General features: G+C 45.2%; 1 protein-coding gene and 1 pseudogene across 1 annotated transcript in view; both read left to right on the forward strand.

Moving 5' to 3' along the window:
* Positions 1–7,810, forward strand: part of NINL (ninein like) — a 176,603-nt gene extending 168,793 nt beyond the window's left edge. Inside the window, exons 22-24 of the mRNA XM_044918806.1 lie at positions 1,232–1,441; positions 3,449–3,562; positions 6,885–7,810. Coding sequence (XP_044774741.1) covers positions 1,232–1,441; positions 3,449–3,562; positions 6,885–7,076 — 516 coding nt within the window. The 3' untranslated portion in view covers positions 7,077–7,810. The remainder of the gene's footprint in view (positions 1–1,231; positions 1,442–3,448; positions 3,563–6,884) is intronic.
* Positions 7,811–14,753: 6,943 nt separating this feature from the next.
* On the forward strand, positions 14,754–15,679 carry LOC110590019 (annotated as a pseudogene).
* The last annotated feature ends 199 nt before the right edge of the window (positions 15,680–15,878 follow it).

Below are 15,878 nucleotides of genomic sequence, written 5' to 3' on the forward strand. Positions count from 1 at the left end.
ATTGGCTGTTTCAACCTCCAGCCCCTCTTCCCTCTAGGGAGGTGGGGGTGGGACTAAAAATTCCAACCCTTAAGCCTGTGGTTGGCCCTCCTGGCAGCCAGCTCCCCTGCCCCCCTCGGGTGCTATCCAAAAATCACCTTCATTAATAACAAGACACCTATTTCAACTCTCTGCCTCTGAAGAATTTTCAGGATCAGGTATCTCTGAGAAATGTATTTTGGTCATCTGATCTTATAAATCATTATATTGCACTCTCCCGAAAGAGCATGGTAGCTATTCTGGAAACTGTGGGTGTGTTTCTCTGGGATGACCCCTGTCCTAAGAATAGCCACACATTACAGTGATGACGTGGCCCCCCGAGACGGCCCCTCAGAGACACAAGGGGACACAGTGACCTGAGGCCTGCAACCTTGCTCTTGCCCTTGAGTTGCCATAGCTGCCACCCTCCCCATCTCTCTGACCCACCTCAGTCTTGCCCTAAGTGTGACCTTTGACGGAGCCACTTCCCTCTCCCATCTGTGGGGCCTCAGAGGTGTGTGAGGGCTGACATGGCCAGTTAGGGTGCCAAGGAAATTCTGGGTATTCTAGGTGAAGCCTCCAGAATCAAAGTGATTTAAATGGTGTTTAATAAAAGGATTGGCCACGTTACGCACAGTTCAATACTAATGGTCCCACACAACTCCAGTGAAATCTTGCCATCCTCTGTGGTTGGGGAGCAGGGTGCTGGGGTGTTTCTGCACTCGCTGGCAGGGTCCCTTTCGCCTTCATCGTGTGCTCCTTTGCCTTCTGTGGCCCTGGCCTCGGCTGTCTCAGGAGTGTGAGCTCTCCGCTTTGAGGAAAATCACCACGCACGGCCTGTGTGGGTTGCAGTAGTTACTTGGACTCTCTGAAGTCTGCTGAAGGGTAAACCCGACAGAATATAGCACGATTCTCCCTTGGGTGCAATGGGAAGCTCAGCATCACCACTTTGAGGATATAGACCCGAGTCTTCCTGACTGTCTCTGTGCAGAAGCTCTGGCCACACAGGAATTTGGCTGTCAGAATTCAAACGAATGCATTCTTCATGAGCCCCGCATTTAGCTGCAGATGGAGGGACCAGAGGAGGGTGGGTGCCTTGTGTGCGCTTCCAGTTGTAGGCTCTCTGTAGGCACGGAGTCTTGTGTGTCTGGTAATGACCCTGTAGCGCTCAGCAGTCACACCAGCCCTGGCATGGCCTTCTCTCCCGGGGCAGCTGCACAGAGCCAGCCTGGGGCTGAGGCTGACACAGTCCCAGCACTCCGAGGAGGTTCATCGGCTGCAGGAGCGGATGCAGTGGCTGGTACCTCGGGACCTTGTGGACGAGCTGCAGCAGCTGCTGGAAGAGGAACGGCAGGCGGCTTGGCGGCTCCACAAGGAGTGCCTTCTCCAGGAGGAGAAGGGGAGGCGGCTGGAAACACAGTGGGTGAGTGGGGGCAAGGGCCCCGAGGCCCTGCTGATGGTGATGGCGGTGGTGAGGTTGCATCACTGGTCACGTGGCCGAAAACTGCCCTCCCAGCTCCTAGCGGTCTGGTCGTACAATAGCCCCAGGATCCCGATTTTCACTCTGAACAGTGCGGGACTCTGTCGTCGCCAAAGATGGATCGGGGAGGGGCGGCACCCACCCACTCAGGGAATGATGAGCCAGCTGACCTGAAAGGTCTCTCCAGCAGGGGGGCTGAGGGCATCTGTGGTAGGCCACATGACCACACGCTCGAGCTGTGCCCGGGGCCAGAATTGCGGTGATGCTGAGGCCATGAGTGAAGCTGGGGGCGATGGTCCCACCCGTGGAGCCCTGTGGGAGTTCTCCTGATTTCAAAGGAAAGCCGGAAACTGGATTTTTACATGAACATGGCCAGTTTCCAAATGATGCATCTGATGTAAAAAGAATCTTAAACCGTTTTGTAGAATGAAAAAAACCTACCCACAGGCACACAAGGACTGCAGAAGTCATTTATTGGGTGCACACTGATCTAGGTGTTGGAGATATAGAAATGAACACACACGGCAAAAGCCTGTGCCCTCCTGGAGCCTACGTTCTAGTGGTGGGATGGGGGGAGAGAAATGAAAACCTGAGTCATGAGGATAGCATGTCAGATGGTGGTGAGTTGATGAGTGCTATGGAGCGGGACGCTTTGTAGTTAAAATAGGGGGCCAGAGAAGTTCTCCCCAATGTGTTACTTGAGCCAAGACCTGAAGGAGTTGAGGGAGCAAGGCTTCCACTTACCTGGGGAGAGTGCTTGAGAGGTAGCAGGAGCAACATATGCCGAGGCCCTGAGGTGGGTATGTACTTGGCATATTTTTTTTTTTAAGATTTTATTTATTTATTTGAGAGAGAGAGATAGCGAGAGCAGGAACACAAGCAGGGGGAGTGGGAGAGGGGGAAGCAGGCTTCCCGCGGAGCAGGGAACCTGATGCGGGACTCGATCCCAGGACCCTGGGATCATGACCTGAGCTGAAGGCAGACGCTTAACGACTGAGCCACCCAGGTGCCCCTGTACTTGGCATGTTTAAGGAGGATGAGAGGGAGGCAGGAGGAGGGTGGTGGGACAAGAGGCCAGGGTGGAATGGCACACACATGGGGACCCTGGCTGTGCGCCAGGCACTGCACTAAGCATCTAGAGACCTAGAAATGGAGCTGCTGCCTTAAAGGGGAGCAGGACACTGGCTGCAGAGGTCGGGATTCAGGCTCCACCATCTCCCAGCTGAGTGAGCTTGGCCAGCTACTTAACCTCTCTTCGCTTCATTTTTCTCATCTGTAAATGTCGGAGGCCAGTGGTCCCCACCTCAAAGCATTAGTGTAGGGCATCTGCCAGTTAGCACTTCTGGTGTGCTCGAATAGTCTGGCCTGTGTGCACCCTATGTTAGTGTTTAAAAGGCTGAGAAAACTCCCTCCTGAAATGTCACAGTGCGTTCATGAGGAAACATTGGGTGGGAGAGGGTGTGGAGGTAGGAGCCCGAGGTCATGGGGTGGGGGGGGCTCCATGAGGAAGAAATTAGAGCAAGACTCGAAAGGTGGGGTAAGATTCAGTGTTTGTGAAGCATAAATTCTATTGAAGAATAATCTTTCAGTCTTGTGCAAAAATGTTAAGCAGGAGATAAGCTTGGCCATGATAGAATATTGACAACACAAAGAAATTTAATCAGTAGTCCTTTCGAAATATTCAGTAACACATTTGGGGAAACACACTTTGGAATCATTTTTATGATTCAATTCTCAGGAAAGGAGGCCACTAATTCTCCTTGAACTACAAAGAGTGGTGTCAGCTTTTGGCTTGTGGTAGAACATTCTTTGTTTCTCTCTGCAGATGAAGGGTTATCTCCAGTCACTCCCAGATTTGTACATTTTAGCTAATTTCCATTCTGAAGTAAGTAAGCCTGATAATGATTCTTTTTGAAATGTAAACTATTGGCCCATAACCTTTTGTGGCAGGAAGAACATGAAAAAGAGCTTAAAGACACCCAAGAACAGGTAGAAGAGGTGGGAATGGTTCTGAAGAATGTGGAAATGCTCCTACAAGAAAAAGTGGCCGAGCTGAAAGAGCAGGTCAGTGACGGGCGTCTGTCATTGCCACATGTATTTTCTGAACTTTTTCCTTCTATGGTATTCAAGTAACTATTCCAGGGTGAGTCTGTCCTCATAGAACACAGAGAGAGCCCCATGTTCGTTTGGAACCACTGAACCTGGGGCTCCATCTAAACTTTGAGAATCTGAATATACAGATTTTTTTCAGAAGATGAACAGTTAAAAGCAATCAATAGAAAAACTGATTTTGTTAAATATGTACCCTAAATTATATTTGTATACATTGTGTTTATTTTGTTTTGGGAATTGTTTTAAGGTACATTTGAGAGGTGTTCACATCTCAGGATGTTCATTCATTTGTTCAGTCATTGGGCAGGTATTTACTGAGCACCTGTCATGTATCCCGGCATTCATTGTTCTGGGAAGACCTTGAGATGGGCCCTCATGGGCCTTACATTCTGGAGGTGGAGACAGACCATAACAAGAGAAATGACCTCAAGTTGTGAGAAATGCTCGCTCTGAAGAAGAAGAGATGGTGGTGGATGGGAAGTGGTGGGGATGGTTGGAGATCACTCTCTTCAGACATGGTGGGGCAGACACCAATGACCGCCATAGAGGGTCTGGCTGTGCCCCCGAGCTGAGGCCAGGTTGGCTTTTTGGAAGGGATAAGTGCTCATTGGGTGGGACTTCCTTTGCAGTGTAGGGCCGAATGCCTGTAGCACCTCCAGTCAATGGGACAGCCATAAAAAGGTACCCTCATGTCTCCATGTGTTCTGGGGGACATGCCAGAACCCCAGTGAGGAGGGGCATCCAGGCAGAGTTGCAGTGCAGGCCAGTATCCTTAGACGGGATCAAGCGCAGCACGTCAGCAGGCCTCCAGGGAGTCTATTGTAGCTGATGGGTAGGCAGGACTCCCTCAAGGTCAGGAGTTTGCTTTTATTTTAGTTGCAGTTAGAAGCCACCAGAAGATTTTAAGCAAGAGCATGATATCTATATATTTTTAAATAAATCACTCTGGGGGAGAAAGGAAAAATTTGGACTGCTATAGGGAGCAAAGACCAATAAAAGGCCAGAGCTGTTGTGATTGATGAAAGCTTACAGTCCAGTTCAGCCAGTACAGTCCACTGGTAAGAACAGGCAGCTGAGCAGCCAGCACAGAGGGTGCTGGGGCGGGGGGGCAGGGGCAGGGGCAAGGCTGGAAACAGGCAGGAGACACAGAGAAAAGGCTTAGCCAAACACCAGCTACTCCTAGAAGAGTTCTATTCAGAGCTGGAAGAAATTGTGAGAATCTGCAGAAATATTTTTATTACAGTAATCAAGTATGTTTAGAGGGTTCCTGAACTAAGCCCAAATGGGATGAAACATTTGCACTACCTCTTGTTCCCTGGGAAGTAGGAGGTCCCGGGGGGAGTCACACCTCCTTCCTTGACCATCTTCCTGGCCTTGCAGCTTCCTCCCTGCCGTCCAAGGACTCCCTGGCCAAGTGTCACAGACTCTCAGTGACCCCTGCCCCTCACCTTACAGTCATTCTCTTGTAGGCACCCTCAGTTTGCTTCTTCTTGTCTGGCAAATCCTCAGTCCTGGTGAAATCCTGTGGCTCCTGCACCCCTGTCCTTGTGGGGTCCCGTCCATAGCCCCATGCCCACCCCCACCCCACCCCACCCCAGAACTAGCTTGTGCTCTGGCCAAGCGAACCAGCTGCCTGTGTCTGCGCGTGTAGCGCCGTGCCCAGCCCCTCCCTTCTCAGGGGCCCTCAGCCCCCGAACCCAAAGCTTAGGGAGCCCTGGCCCTGCCTCTGCTCCTCTTTACAGAAGTACCTGTGAAGGATTGTCTGCACACTCTCACCTTCCCTCCCTTGTGTTCCCCCATGCCACTGGCTCAGGTCCAGATTTGGGGGGTTGTGATGGATGCCCCCACTGTGTCCCCAGTGAGGCTGTCAGCTCAGCCTCTTCTCGCCCCACCTGCCAGCACTCCCACCTTCATCCTCTGAGCCCTGCAGTGTCCTTGTTTCCTCCTGTGCTCTGTTCTCAGCACGGGAGTGGCAGCAGCGCTTTCCCAGTGTGACTGAGGTGCTGGCCCCTCTCCCCTCCAAGCCTGCCACAGCCCTCAGAGTACAAGGCAGAGTTCCTCTAGGGGCCTCCAAGGCCCTGCAGGCTCTAGCCCCCTCCCCTCAGTGCCTGCACAGTCAGTGTGGCAGCTCTAACCTCCTCCCAGTGGGCCTCCCACCGCCGTGCCCCCCCAGCCACAGGCCTCTGGCCATTCCTGCCACCCCCTAGCCTGGCCAGCCTCCAGGCCTTTGCACCTGCTCCTCCTTTTGCCTGGAACGCAGGCCCGGGCAGCCTCAGCACTCTCCCTGCCTTATTCAGATTTCTGTTCATGTGTCAACAGAGAAGCCTTCCCTGTTCACCCCAACAAAAGTAGGAACTCCCTCCTCAGCTGCCTATCCCCTCCCAGTGAAACCAGTAACCAGAGAGTTAATAGGACTGCCAAATGCAGCTATAACTTTTCACCCTGACCTTTTTTGTTTGCCTGTAAACATGTCTGACTCCTCTCCTTGGGGGGACAGATTCCAGTCTTGCCCTCCCGTCTCTCTCCTTTCCTCGCCACGCACTCCATTTGGACTGCACTTAGTTTTCATTTTACTCTCTGCAGCCAAGGTCAAGGTCTCTGCACATCGGGCGGGCAGACTTGGGTTTGGTTTCACATGGTTTTCTCTTAGCACTTGTCATGCCTCCACACCACATGTTTGTTTCTGGCCTGCCTGCTTCCATCAGAGTACGGACTCCTGAGAGCAGGGCCCTTGTGAGGCCCTGGCACTACTTGTTCAGTGAATGAATGCAATTTTGACTTTCAAAGCCCAAGGCCAGGCCCCCTGTGCCTTTGTAGCTAGAGTGGCCTTGTGTCCCCATTGCTGTGGCTGAGGTGTGTGGTGACACAGCCCATGCACCCAGGGCTTCGAGGGTGGACGCGGTGCTGAGGTAAGTCCTGGGTGACACGGTGGGTCAGCAGAGCACACGGAAATGAACCAGAATGACATGTTTTCCATTATGCTGGATCGTCCTTGTTGAGGTTGGTGATTGTAGTCTTTTTATATCTTCATTTCATGGTAAAATCTACTCTCACAAACTCGACTTCAGTTTTCTCTACCACATAATTCATCAGCTTCTCAGTTTCCTCTTTCATGCCAGGGTAACAAAAATTATCATTCCACCCAGGGTTTGTCTCAGATGTGTAAGAGCCCCGAATCTGTGGTCTGAACACATGAAAGGGTGGGAGGGCCAAGCTGTAATGCAGCATTTGTGCACGAGAGTCACAGGAAAGTGTGGTTCTCTTTCCTCTCTAGTTTGAAAAGAACACAAAGTCCGATTTGCTGCTCAAGGAGCTCTATGTGGAAAATGCTCACCTGACGAAGGCATTTCAGGTCACCGAAGAGAAGCTGCGAGGTGCCGAGAAGAAAAACCGCATCTTGGAAGAAAAAGTTAGAGCTCTCAACAGACTCCTCAGTAAGATCGCTTCAGCTTCCCTCTCTGTGTGAAGGCTGCTTGTTTTCCTGGAATTCATTTCGAAAGAACATCTTTTAAAATTAAGCCACCGTGGTGCCATAATTATCTAGGGTTCATTGGCCATGCCCCGGGCATAGGAGGTTTCTGATTCTTCTTTGTTCACCTCACACACATTTAAAAATGTCTGTTGTGCCAGATGCTCAGAAAATAGACATGCTGGAAAAGACGACATTTTTATTAGTGGTCCTGGGTAATTTCTCTAGGTAAAATTCCCAGTTTTGCTACCAATGGGTGAAACAGATTATGGCGGCTTTCAGTGAAGAAAGACTAAAAGAAAATGGTAAAATCAATTTCAGTGTTGTATTTTGACCTTGGCTGCAGAGAGTAAAATGAAAAATAAGTGCTCTGGACAGTTTCACCCTTTCACTGTTACTGCTTTGGGTTCACATCCTTAGCATTCTTAGTATGGGTCTATACAGACATTCTAGAAAGACTACTCGCTGTGCCTGTCAACCCTGCTCCACCACAGGAAGATGTCTGGGGAGTGCTTATTTTAAGTCTGTGGACTCAGGGATGATAGTATTTATTGCGAATGCAATCTTTTCCTCAATGAAATGTCATCACACTGGAAACTGTATTATATGTAAAGAAAAAAGAACTATAGTTTTATATCCAAAATATATGTAAGTATGGTCATTTGGTTTATGAGAATAAACTACTGTACTATGAAGAGTCACTGTATTTACAAAAACTCTTTTCTATTAAAATTGTTTTGGGCGCCTGGGTGGCTCAGTCGTTAAGCGTCTGCCTTCGGCTCAGGTCATGGTCCCAGCGTCCTGGGACCATCAATGATCTGAGCTGAAGGCAGACGCTTAAATGACTGAGTCACCTAGGCGCCCCTAAGTTTAACTTTTTTTAATTAAATATTTCAAACAAATAGAAAAATAGTTTTATGAGAAACACTCCTGTGCCCATCAATTAGATGTATTAGATAGAGGTGTAGACCCTGTTCTGTTGCTCTCAACCTCCTTCCCCTTCCTGGAGGCAGCCACTACCCTGAAGCTGCTGCACTCCATCCCCTTCTGTCTGTACATTTACTATATGTGCTTATATAAGAACAACCTTAAAGCACTATGGAAAGACACAAAAGACTGGAATAGGGGCGGCTGGCTGGCTCAGTCAGTAAAGCATACAACTCTTGATTTAGGGGTTGTGAATTCAAGCCCCACTTTGGGCATGGAGCCACCTAAAAAAAGACTGGAATAGATGGAAAGATCAGTTCTTGGATAGGAGATTCAGCAGCATAAAGTTGGTTCTTCTCAATTAACTGATTAATGTAATATAGCCCCAATAAAAATACAAGTGGGTGTTCCCTGCCCCAGTTGACCCCTTGTCCCAGAGTCAGGTCTAAAGTTTACATGTACAGCCAGATAAGCGAATAATAGGGAAAACTGAAAAAAGAAGAGCAATGACTGCGAACTAGTTCTACTAGTTATTAAAACAGTCTCAATAAAGTTTAGGTTACATGGTTGTATACGTTTGTCAAAACTCATCAAAGGGCACACTTCTTCGTTCACTGTGGGCTTCTGGCTGGGACTAGAGTAATAAGGAGATTGGATCTAGTAGTCCTGAACAACACTACCAAACAACTGACATTTATAGAACCCAACAACAGCTGAAGTGCACCTGAACATTTACCAAGATAGACCATATTCGGGGCACCTGGGTGGCTCAGTTGTTGAGTGTCTGCCCTCGGCTCAGGTCATGATCCCAGCGTCCTGGGATCGAGCCCCACATCGGGCTCCCTGCTCCGCGGGAAGCCTGCTTCTCCCTCTCCCACTCCCCCTGCTTGTGTTCCCTCTCTCGCGGTCTCTCTCTCTGTCAAATAAAATCTTAAAAAAAAAAAGGGGGGGGGGGGGGCACCTGGGTGGCTCGGTCGTTGAGCGTCTGCCTTCGGCTTGAGTCGTGATTCCGGGGTCCTGGGATCGATCCCCGCATCGGGCTCCCTGCTCACCGGGAGGCCTGTTTCTCCGTCTCCCCCTCCCCCTGCTTGTGTTCCCTCTCTCGCTGTGTCTCTCTCTGTCAAGTAAATAGAATCTTTAAAAAGAAAAAGATCATGATCTGGGAACTTGGAAAAAGCCGCAAAAAAATCGAAAGTATTTAAGTCATACAAAGTATATTCTCTGACCACAAAGGAATTAAATTAGGAATCGAGACCAGAATGATTATTTGGGAAATCCCCAAAATTTGGAAACAATAATACACTGTTAAATAACCCATGCACCATCAGAGGAGAAATTAGAAAATATTTTGAATTGAATAAAAATGAAAATACAGTATGCCAAATTTTGGGGTGGAGCTAAAGCATTACTTAGGGGAAGATTCATAGCGCTAAATTCCTGTATTAGAAAAAAGGTCTCAAATCAATGACCTGAGCTTCCACCTTAAATAACTAGAAAAACAAGAGCAAATGAAACCCAAAGTAGAAGAAAGGAAAAAATGAAGATCACAGTAGAAGTCAAGGAATAGAAGAACAGGAACCCTCATGCTAGGAATTAAGCCTAGCCCTGGGGCCTGTTTTGTAAATAGTTTGATTGGCACAGCAAACTACGCCTGCTTTTGTGCTCAGCATCAGAAACCGGGTGGCCCACAAAGTCTAAAACACAGAAAAAGTTTGTTGACTCCTGCAGTAGAAAACAGGAAAAAAAAAAAAAAAAGCCAATGAAACCAAAGGTTGGTTCTTTGATAACATCGATAAAGTTGATAAACCTCTAGCCAGAATGATCGGGATAAAGGAGAAAAAATAATTTACCAATATCAGGAATCAGAGAGGTGACATCACTGCAGAATCTACAAAAAACAAGGCAATATTATGAACAACATTATGCCAATAACTTCAACTTAGATAAAATGCAGAGGACAAAAAATACCAAAGCTTATCCTGGAGGAAGCAGCAGCTCTATATAAAAGAAATTGAACCTTCCCACAAAGAAACTCCAGGCCCAGATGTTTTAAACATGAATTCTACTGAACATTTAAGAAGGAACTAATAATATGAAGTCTGTACAAACTCTTCCAAAAAATTGAAGAGCTAGTATTTCCCAACTCTTTCTCTGACAGGGTTACGTGGTCTTCTGACATGACAAGAATACTACAAACCAATATCCATCATGAACACAGATGCAAAAATTCTCAACAATATTTTAGCAAATCAAATCCAACAAAAAAGTATCAGTGCATCATGACCAATTGGGGCTTATGCTAGGAGTGCACAGTTGGTTTAACATTGGAAAATCAATCAGCCACTGAAATTCACCATATTAACAAATTAAAAGACAAAAAAAAAAAGATCATCTCAATAGATGCATAAAGTGGATATGACAAAACCCAACATCCGTTCCTGATAGAAACTCACAGGGAACTAGAAATAGAAAGGGGTTTCCTTAACCTGATAATGGGCATCTACAAAAAATTCAGCTGAAGTTATAGTTAATATAAAAGATGGAATGCTTTCCTCCTAAGATCAGACACAAGATGCGGACTTCTGACCACTTTTATCTAGTACTCTCCTGGAGGTTCTAACCAGTGCAGTCAGGCAAGAAAGAGAAAGACAAGGCATCCAGGTTGGAAAGAAAGGAGTAAAACTCTATTCACCGAAAACATGACCATAGATATAGACAATTTTTTTTAAGGATTTTTTTTATTTATTTATTTATTTATTTATTTATTTATTTATTTATTTATTTAATTTGAGAGACAGTGGGAGAGGGAAAGAGCACAGGAGGAAGAGGGAGAAGCAGACTCCCCGCTGAGCAGAGAGCCCAGTGCATGGCTCAATCCCAGGACCCTGAGATCATGACCTGAGCCAAAGGCAGATGCTTAACCAACTGAGCCACCCAGGTGCCCCTGAAACTTTTTTTTTAAGATTGATTTATTTAGGGGCGCCTGGGTGGCTCAGTTGGTTAAGTGACTGCCTTCGGCTCAGGTCATGATCCTGGAGTCCCGGGATCGAGTCCTGCATCAGGCTCCCTGCTCAGCAGGGAGTCTGCTTCTCCCTCTGACCCTCCCCCCTCTCATGTGCTCTCTCTCTCTCAAATAAATAAATAAAATCTTAAAAAAAAAAAAGATTGATTTATTTATAAATGGGAGGATGAACTTTGTTTATGGGCCAGAATATCTTCAATATTGTTAAGATGTCAGTTCTCCCCAAATTGATACACAGATCCAGTGCAGTCTCAATTACAATAATAGGTTTGATTTTGGCAGAAATTGATCCTAAATTTCATATGAAAAGCAAAAGACTTCACACACCTAAGACAAATACGAAAAAGAAGAAATTTGGACCATTAACACTATTTCAGGAATTATTATAAGAGTTACATACACTACATAAAAATAGCATGGGTATTGGTGTCAGTATAGAAAAATAGATCGTTAGAACAGAGTCCAGAAATAAGCCCACACGTATACATTTTGTTGTTGTTGTTTACAGTGGAGAAAGGATAGCCTTTTCAACAAGTGGTGCTAGAAGAGGATGGCCACATGCTTCCACTTTCCCCTGCCCAAAGTAACCTTGGGTCCATACCTTGTACCATAAATGAAAATTAACTCAAAATGGATCCTAGACCTAAGGGTAAGCCTAAAACTATAATACTTCTAGATAAAGGAAAAAATCCTTGTTACCTTGGGCTGGGACAAGATTTTTTAGATATGACACCAAAAGCATAAAAGAAGGGGCGCCTGGGTAGCTCAGTTGGTTAAGCGACTGCCTTCGGCTCAGGTCATGATCCTGGAGTCCCGGGATCGAGTCCCACATCGGGCTCCCTGCTCAGCGGGGAGTCTCCTTCTCCCTCTGACCCTCTTCCCTCTCGTGCTCTCTGTCTCTCATTCTCTCTCTCTCAAATAAATAAATAAAATCTTTAAAAAAAAAAAGCATAAAAGAACAAATGAATACATCAGATTTTTATCAAAACTAAAATGTTTGCTCTTCAAAATATACTGTTAAATGAAAAGACAAGCCAGAAACTGGGAAATAATATTTGCAAAGCGTACATCTCATAAAGGACTTATATGCAGAATATATAAAGAACTCTCAAAACTCTTAAGAAAACAACACAGATTTTTTTTAAAAGGACATACTTTTGGAAAATTCACCAAAGATAGATTCCAAATAATCACATGTAAAGATAGTCAACATCATTAGTCATTAGGGAAATGCAAATTAAAACCTCAACAAGATGGCGTTACAAATGACACACTAGTAGAATGGCTAAAATTAAAAAGACTAACCAATACCAAGTGTTAGCTAGGATGTGGAAGAACAAGAACTCATACGTTGCTGGTGTGAATTCAAAATGCACAACCACCTTGGAAGACAGTTTAGCAGTTTCTTAAAAAGTTAAACATACATAGGGATGCCTGGGTGGCTCAGTTGGTTAAGTGTCTGCCTTCAGCTCAGGTCATGATCTGGGTGTCCTGGGATCAAGCCCCACATTGAGCTCCCTGTGGGGAGTCTGCTTCTCCCTCTCACTCTGCCCCTTGCCTCTGCTCGTGCTCTCTCAAATTTTTAAAAAATCTTTTAAAAATGTTAAACATATATGTAACTTCTACTCCTAGTCATTTGCCCAAAAGAAAATATATGTCCATTAAAGACTTGTATGCAGATGTTCGTGGCATATTTTTTTTGTTAATAGCCAAAAACTGGAAAGAACGCACTATTAGCAAGGATGGAGGGGGGAGGACATAGTTACTATCATTCATTTCTGATGGTAATGCAAATTATTATAATTCCTATGTATTTTGGCAAGAACAATAAAAATTGTAATTATCCTATTTATAAAGTTGCATTATGTATAAAATGATATATGTACCAGGTTACTCACATTAGCTTTGTCTGTAGTAGCAAAAGGCTGGAAACAATTTAGTGTCCATCAACAGGGAATTAGATTTTTAAGAAAAAGTATTTAACAGTCTGTATTAGTTTGCTAGGGCTGCCATAACAAAATCACAGACTGGGTGGCTGGAACAGAAATTTATTTTCTTGAAATCCTGGAGGTTGGAACTCAGGTTGTTCTTGTTTTTTCAAGGACCTCTCCCCTTGGCTTGCAGACACCCACCTTTTCTGTGTGTGTTCACATGGTCAGCAAAATCAAAATGAAACAATGAGGTTATATAAATATTAGAATATGGCCAAGTCATCATGATTTGCAGCTCTTTACATGTATCAGCCAAAGCTAGTTAGGAAATACAATAGAAAAAAGACTGCATTCACATTAGGAACAAAATCTAGAAAATAACTGGGAAACCACTTAGAAAGAAATGTGATTGGATTTTGTGTATGATCAGTTAGCAGTGAGCACACTGGTGGTGGGAAGGGGGCACTTACCTTTATTTCCTACATTGTTTTTTTCTAACTGCATATATATTACCATCATAAGAAAAAACATGTTTAAAATTCTAACCACAATTCTAAATAGGCAATCAGTATAAGTCAATACAACATCCAAAATCTCAGATTTCCAGCTATTCATCTCAAATAAGGAATATACTTATTATTTTATTTGGGAAATTAAATACAAAAGTATATCATATAATGTAAGTTTGGGAATGCTGGTGGGCTGGCAACACAGCAATATCCTTCACAGCCGCTCATCCTCACAGGGGACTCACGTGGACCGCAGGCCTCACCTGGCTGCATGCTTTCGTGTGCTCTGGACGTAGAATGAGGGAGGTGACTACAGACCCACAGTTAAAGTATCAACATCATCCATCCCATTCGCTAGGGAAATTATCCTTATTGTTTATCTGCAGAGATTTAGATGAAAATCTGATCTGGCTACAAAAACTATCGAGAAATTTTTTCCAATAATGAAAATAATCTGTAAAGGGCAGTCTACGGATCAAAGTAGGTATGAAAACATACAGATCCACATCCCAAGTGAAGTTTTTCTATAACTTGATTTCTTGAATATAATTTTGGCCAGAAACATCTCCCCTATGTAAAATGAAACTGCACACTTAATATGTGCCAGGTCGTGGGCTTATCTGGACTTTTAAATTTGAATGCTTCTTACAGATTACTGTAGCGGTCATGGAGGGGACTGGTGGGGAAAGGCCACTGCCCACCAGACAAGAGCGCTCTGTGCCTCTCCAGCCCGTACCGTCCAGAGTTCATCAGACAACACAGGGTGCCCTCCACTTCACTGACTAGCTTCATGTGTCTTTTCAGTCAGTGTGAATCTGGGGGGAAACTGCACAAAATTCCTGTTCTAGCCCCAGTTTCTAGTCCCCTCTCCCAAGTGGTGATACTGGCTCGTTCCCCACAAGCTCACAGGCAGGCAAGAGCCAGATCAATTGCTCTTGGAAATAGGCAAAATCCAGTATTCTTCCTTTCTGCCTTCCCAAACAGCCAGATGATAAATTACTGTCATTAAACGTTACATACACTGAAAATCTGGACAGACCATCATTTCCACCTGCCCGTGTGATTTGGAAACGTGTATTCCAGAAACCCAGCTTCTGGGCTTGCCCGACACACCACCAGAAACAACACAAGATGCAGAGACCTACCTTCTCACTATGCAGCAAGAGATTATTTAAAAGAAATTCAAATGGCAGCAGGGTGGCTGGGGACGGGGTGGGGTCAAGTGTGACTTTTTGGCCGCCTTTTTCCCCAGCGCTGCATAGACATCAGGCTGGCTGCGAGCACCATGAAGATCTGGACTTCAGAGAGCATCTTTGACCACCCATGGGAAACTGTTACAACAGCTGCAATGCAGAAATACCCAAACCCTCCAAGTGTGGTTGGAGTTGATTGATTGGATAGACTTATAGATCCCCCTGGAAAGTTGCACAGCGGTACACTTCTCAGCACAGACAGGACTGCCTTCCTTTGTGAAATCTCTTATTGGATGCAGCAAGAACTAAAACACAGGTGCAAGATCTGTACTTGATCCTACAGAGAAAACAATGGAACTTGAATCTACTAATATTTTATTTATAAATACAGTTTCAGTAGTTGAAACTCACATAAAAACCACATCCTCAGGACACAGAAAAAACCGTTTTGACTCAAGAAATAATTATTGTGAAAGGAGTCAGTCTAAGCAGTTACCTTGAAGGACTGATGGCAAGTACAGTATCTTTGACTGCTAATAATACTGGGCTGAGAAGCAATGGAATGGTTAATACAAAAATTAAATGCTGAGGGGCACCTGGGTAGCTCAGTCAGTTAAGTGTCTGACTCTTGATCTTGGCTCAGGTCATGATCTCAGGGTTGTGGGCTTGAGCTCCCTGTTGGGCTCCCACTCAGTGGGGAGTCTGCTTGGGATTCTATCTCTGCCTCTCCCCTCCCCCACACTCACTGGCTCTCTCTCTGAAATAAATAAATCTTTAAAAAAACAACTATATTTTAGGCAGCGTTTCTTTTTAAATAAGCTAAAGAAAAGCTATATGACTTTTCATTAAACCAAAGAGGTACAGGGTTTCTAAATAAAAGGGACCATCTGAAAGTAGTAGTGTTTGAAATGACCACCTAATTTTGAGGATTCCAGTATTTATGCAAAAATTTCATAATTTTTGAAAAGTACTTGGAAATCATATTGGCATAATAATCTCCTTTAAGGTAGAATTTTAAAACTTGTCATGCATTGGAATTCTTCCAAAGCAGAGCCACCTGAACACATACAATTACCCTGCTGTGGTAAACTTCACAAACTTGTATGAGGGAATGCTCTTTATTTATTTTTTTTTAAGTTTTATTTCAGTTTAACTTCTATACCCAATGTGAGGCTCCAACTCACAACCCTGAGATCATGAGTTACATGTTCTTCCAA

Source organism: Neomonachus schauinslandi, chromosome 10 (genome assembly GCF_002201575.2).
Source record: "Neomonachus schauinslandi chromosome 10, ASM220157v2, whole genome shotgun sequence".
Classification (NCBI taxonomy): domain Eukaryota; kingdom Metazoa; phylum Chordata; class Mammalia; order Carnivora; family Phocidae; genus Neomonachus; species Neomonachus schauinslandi.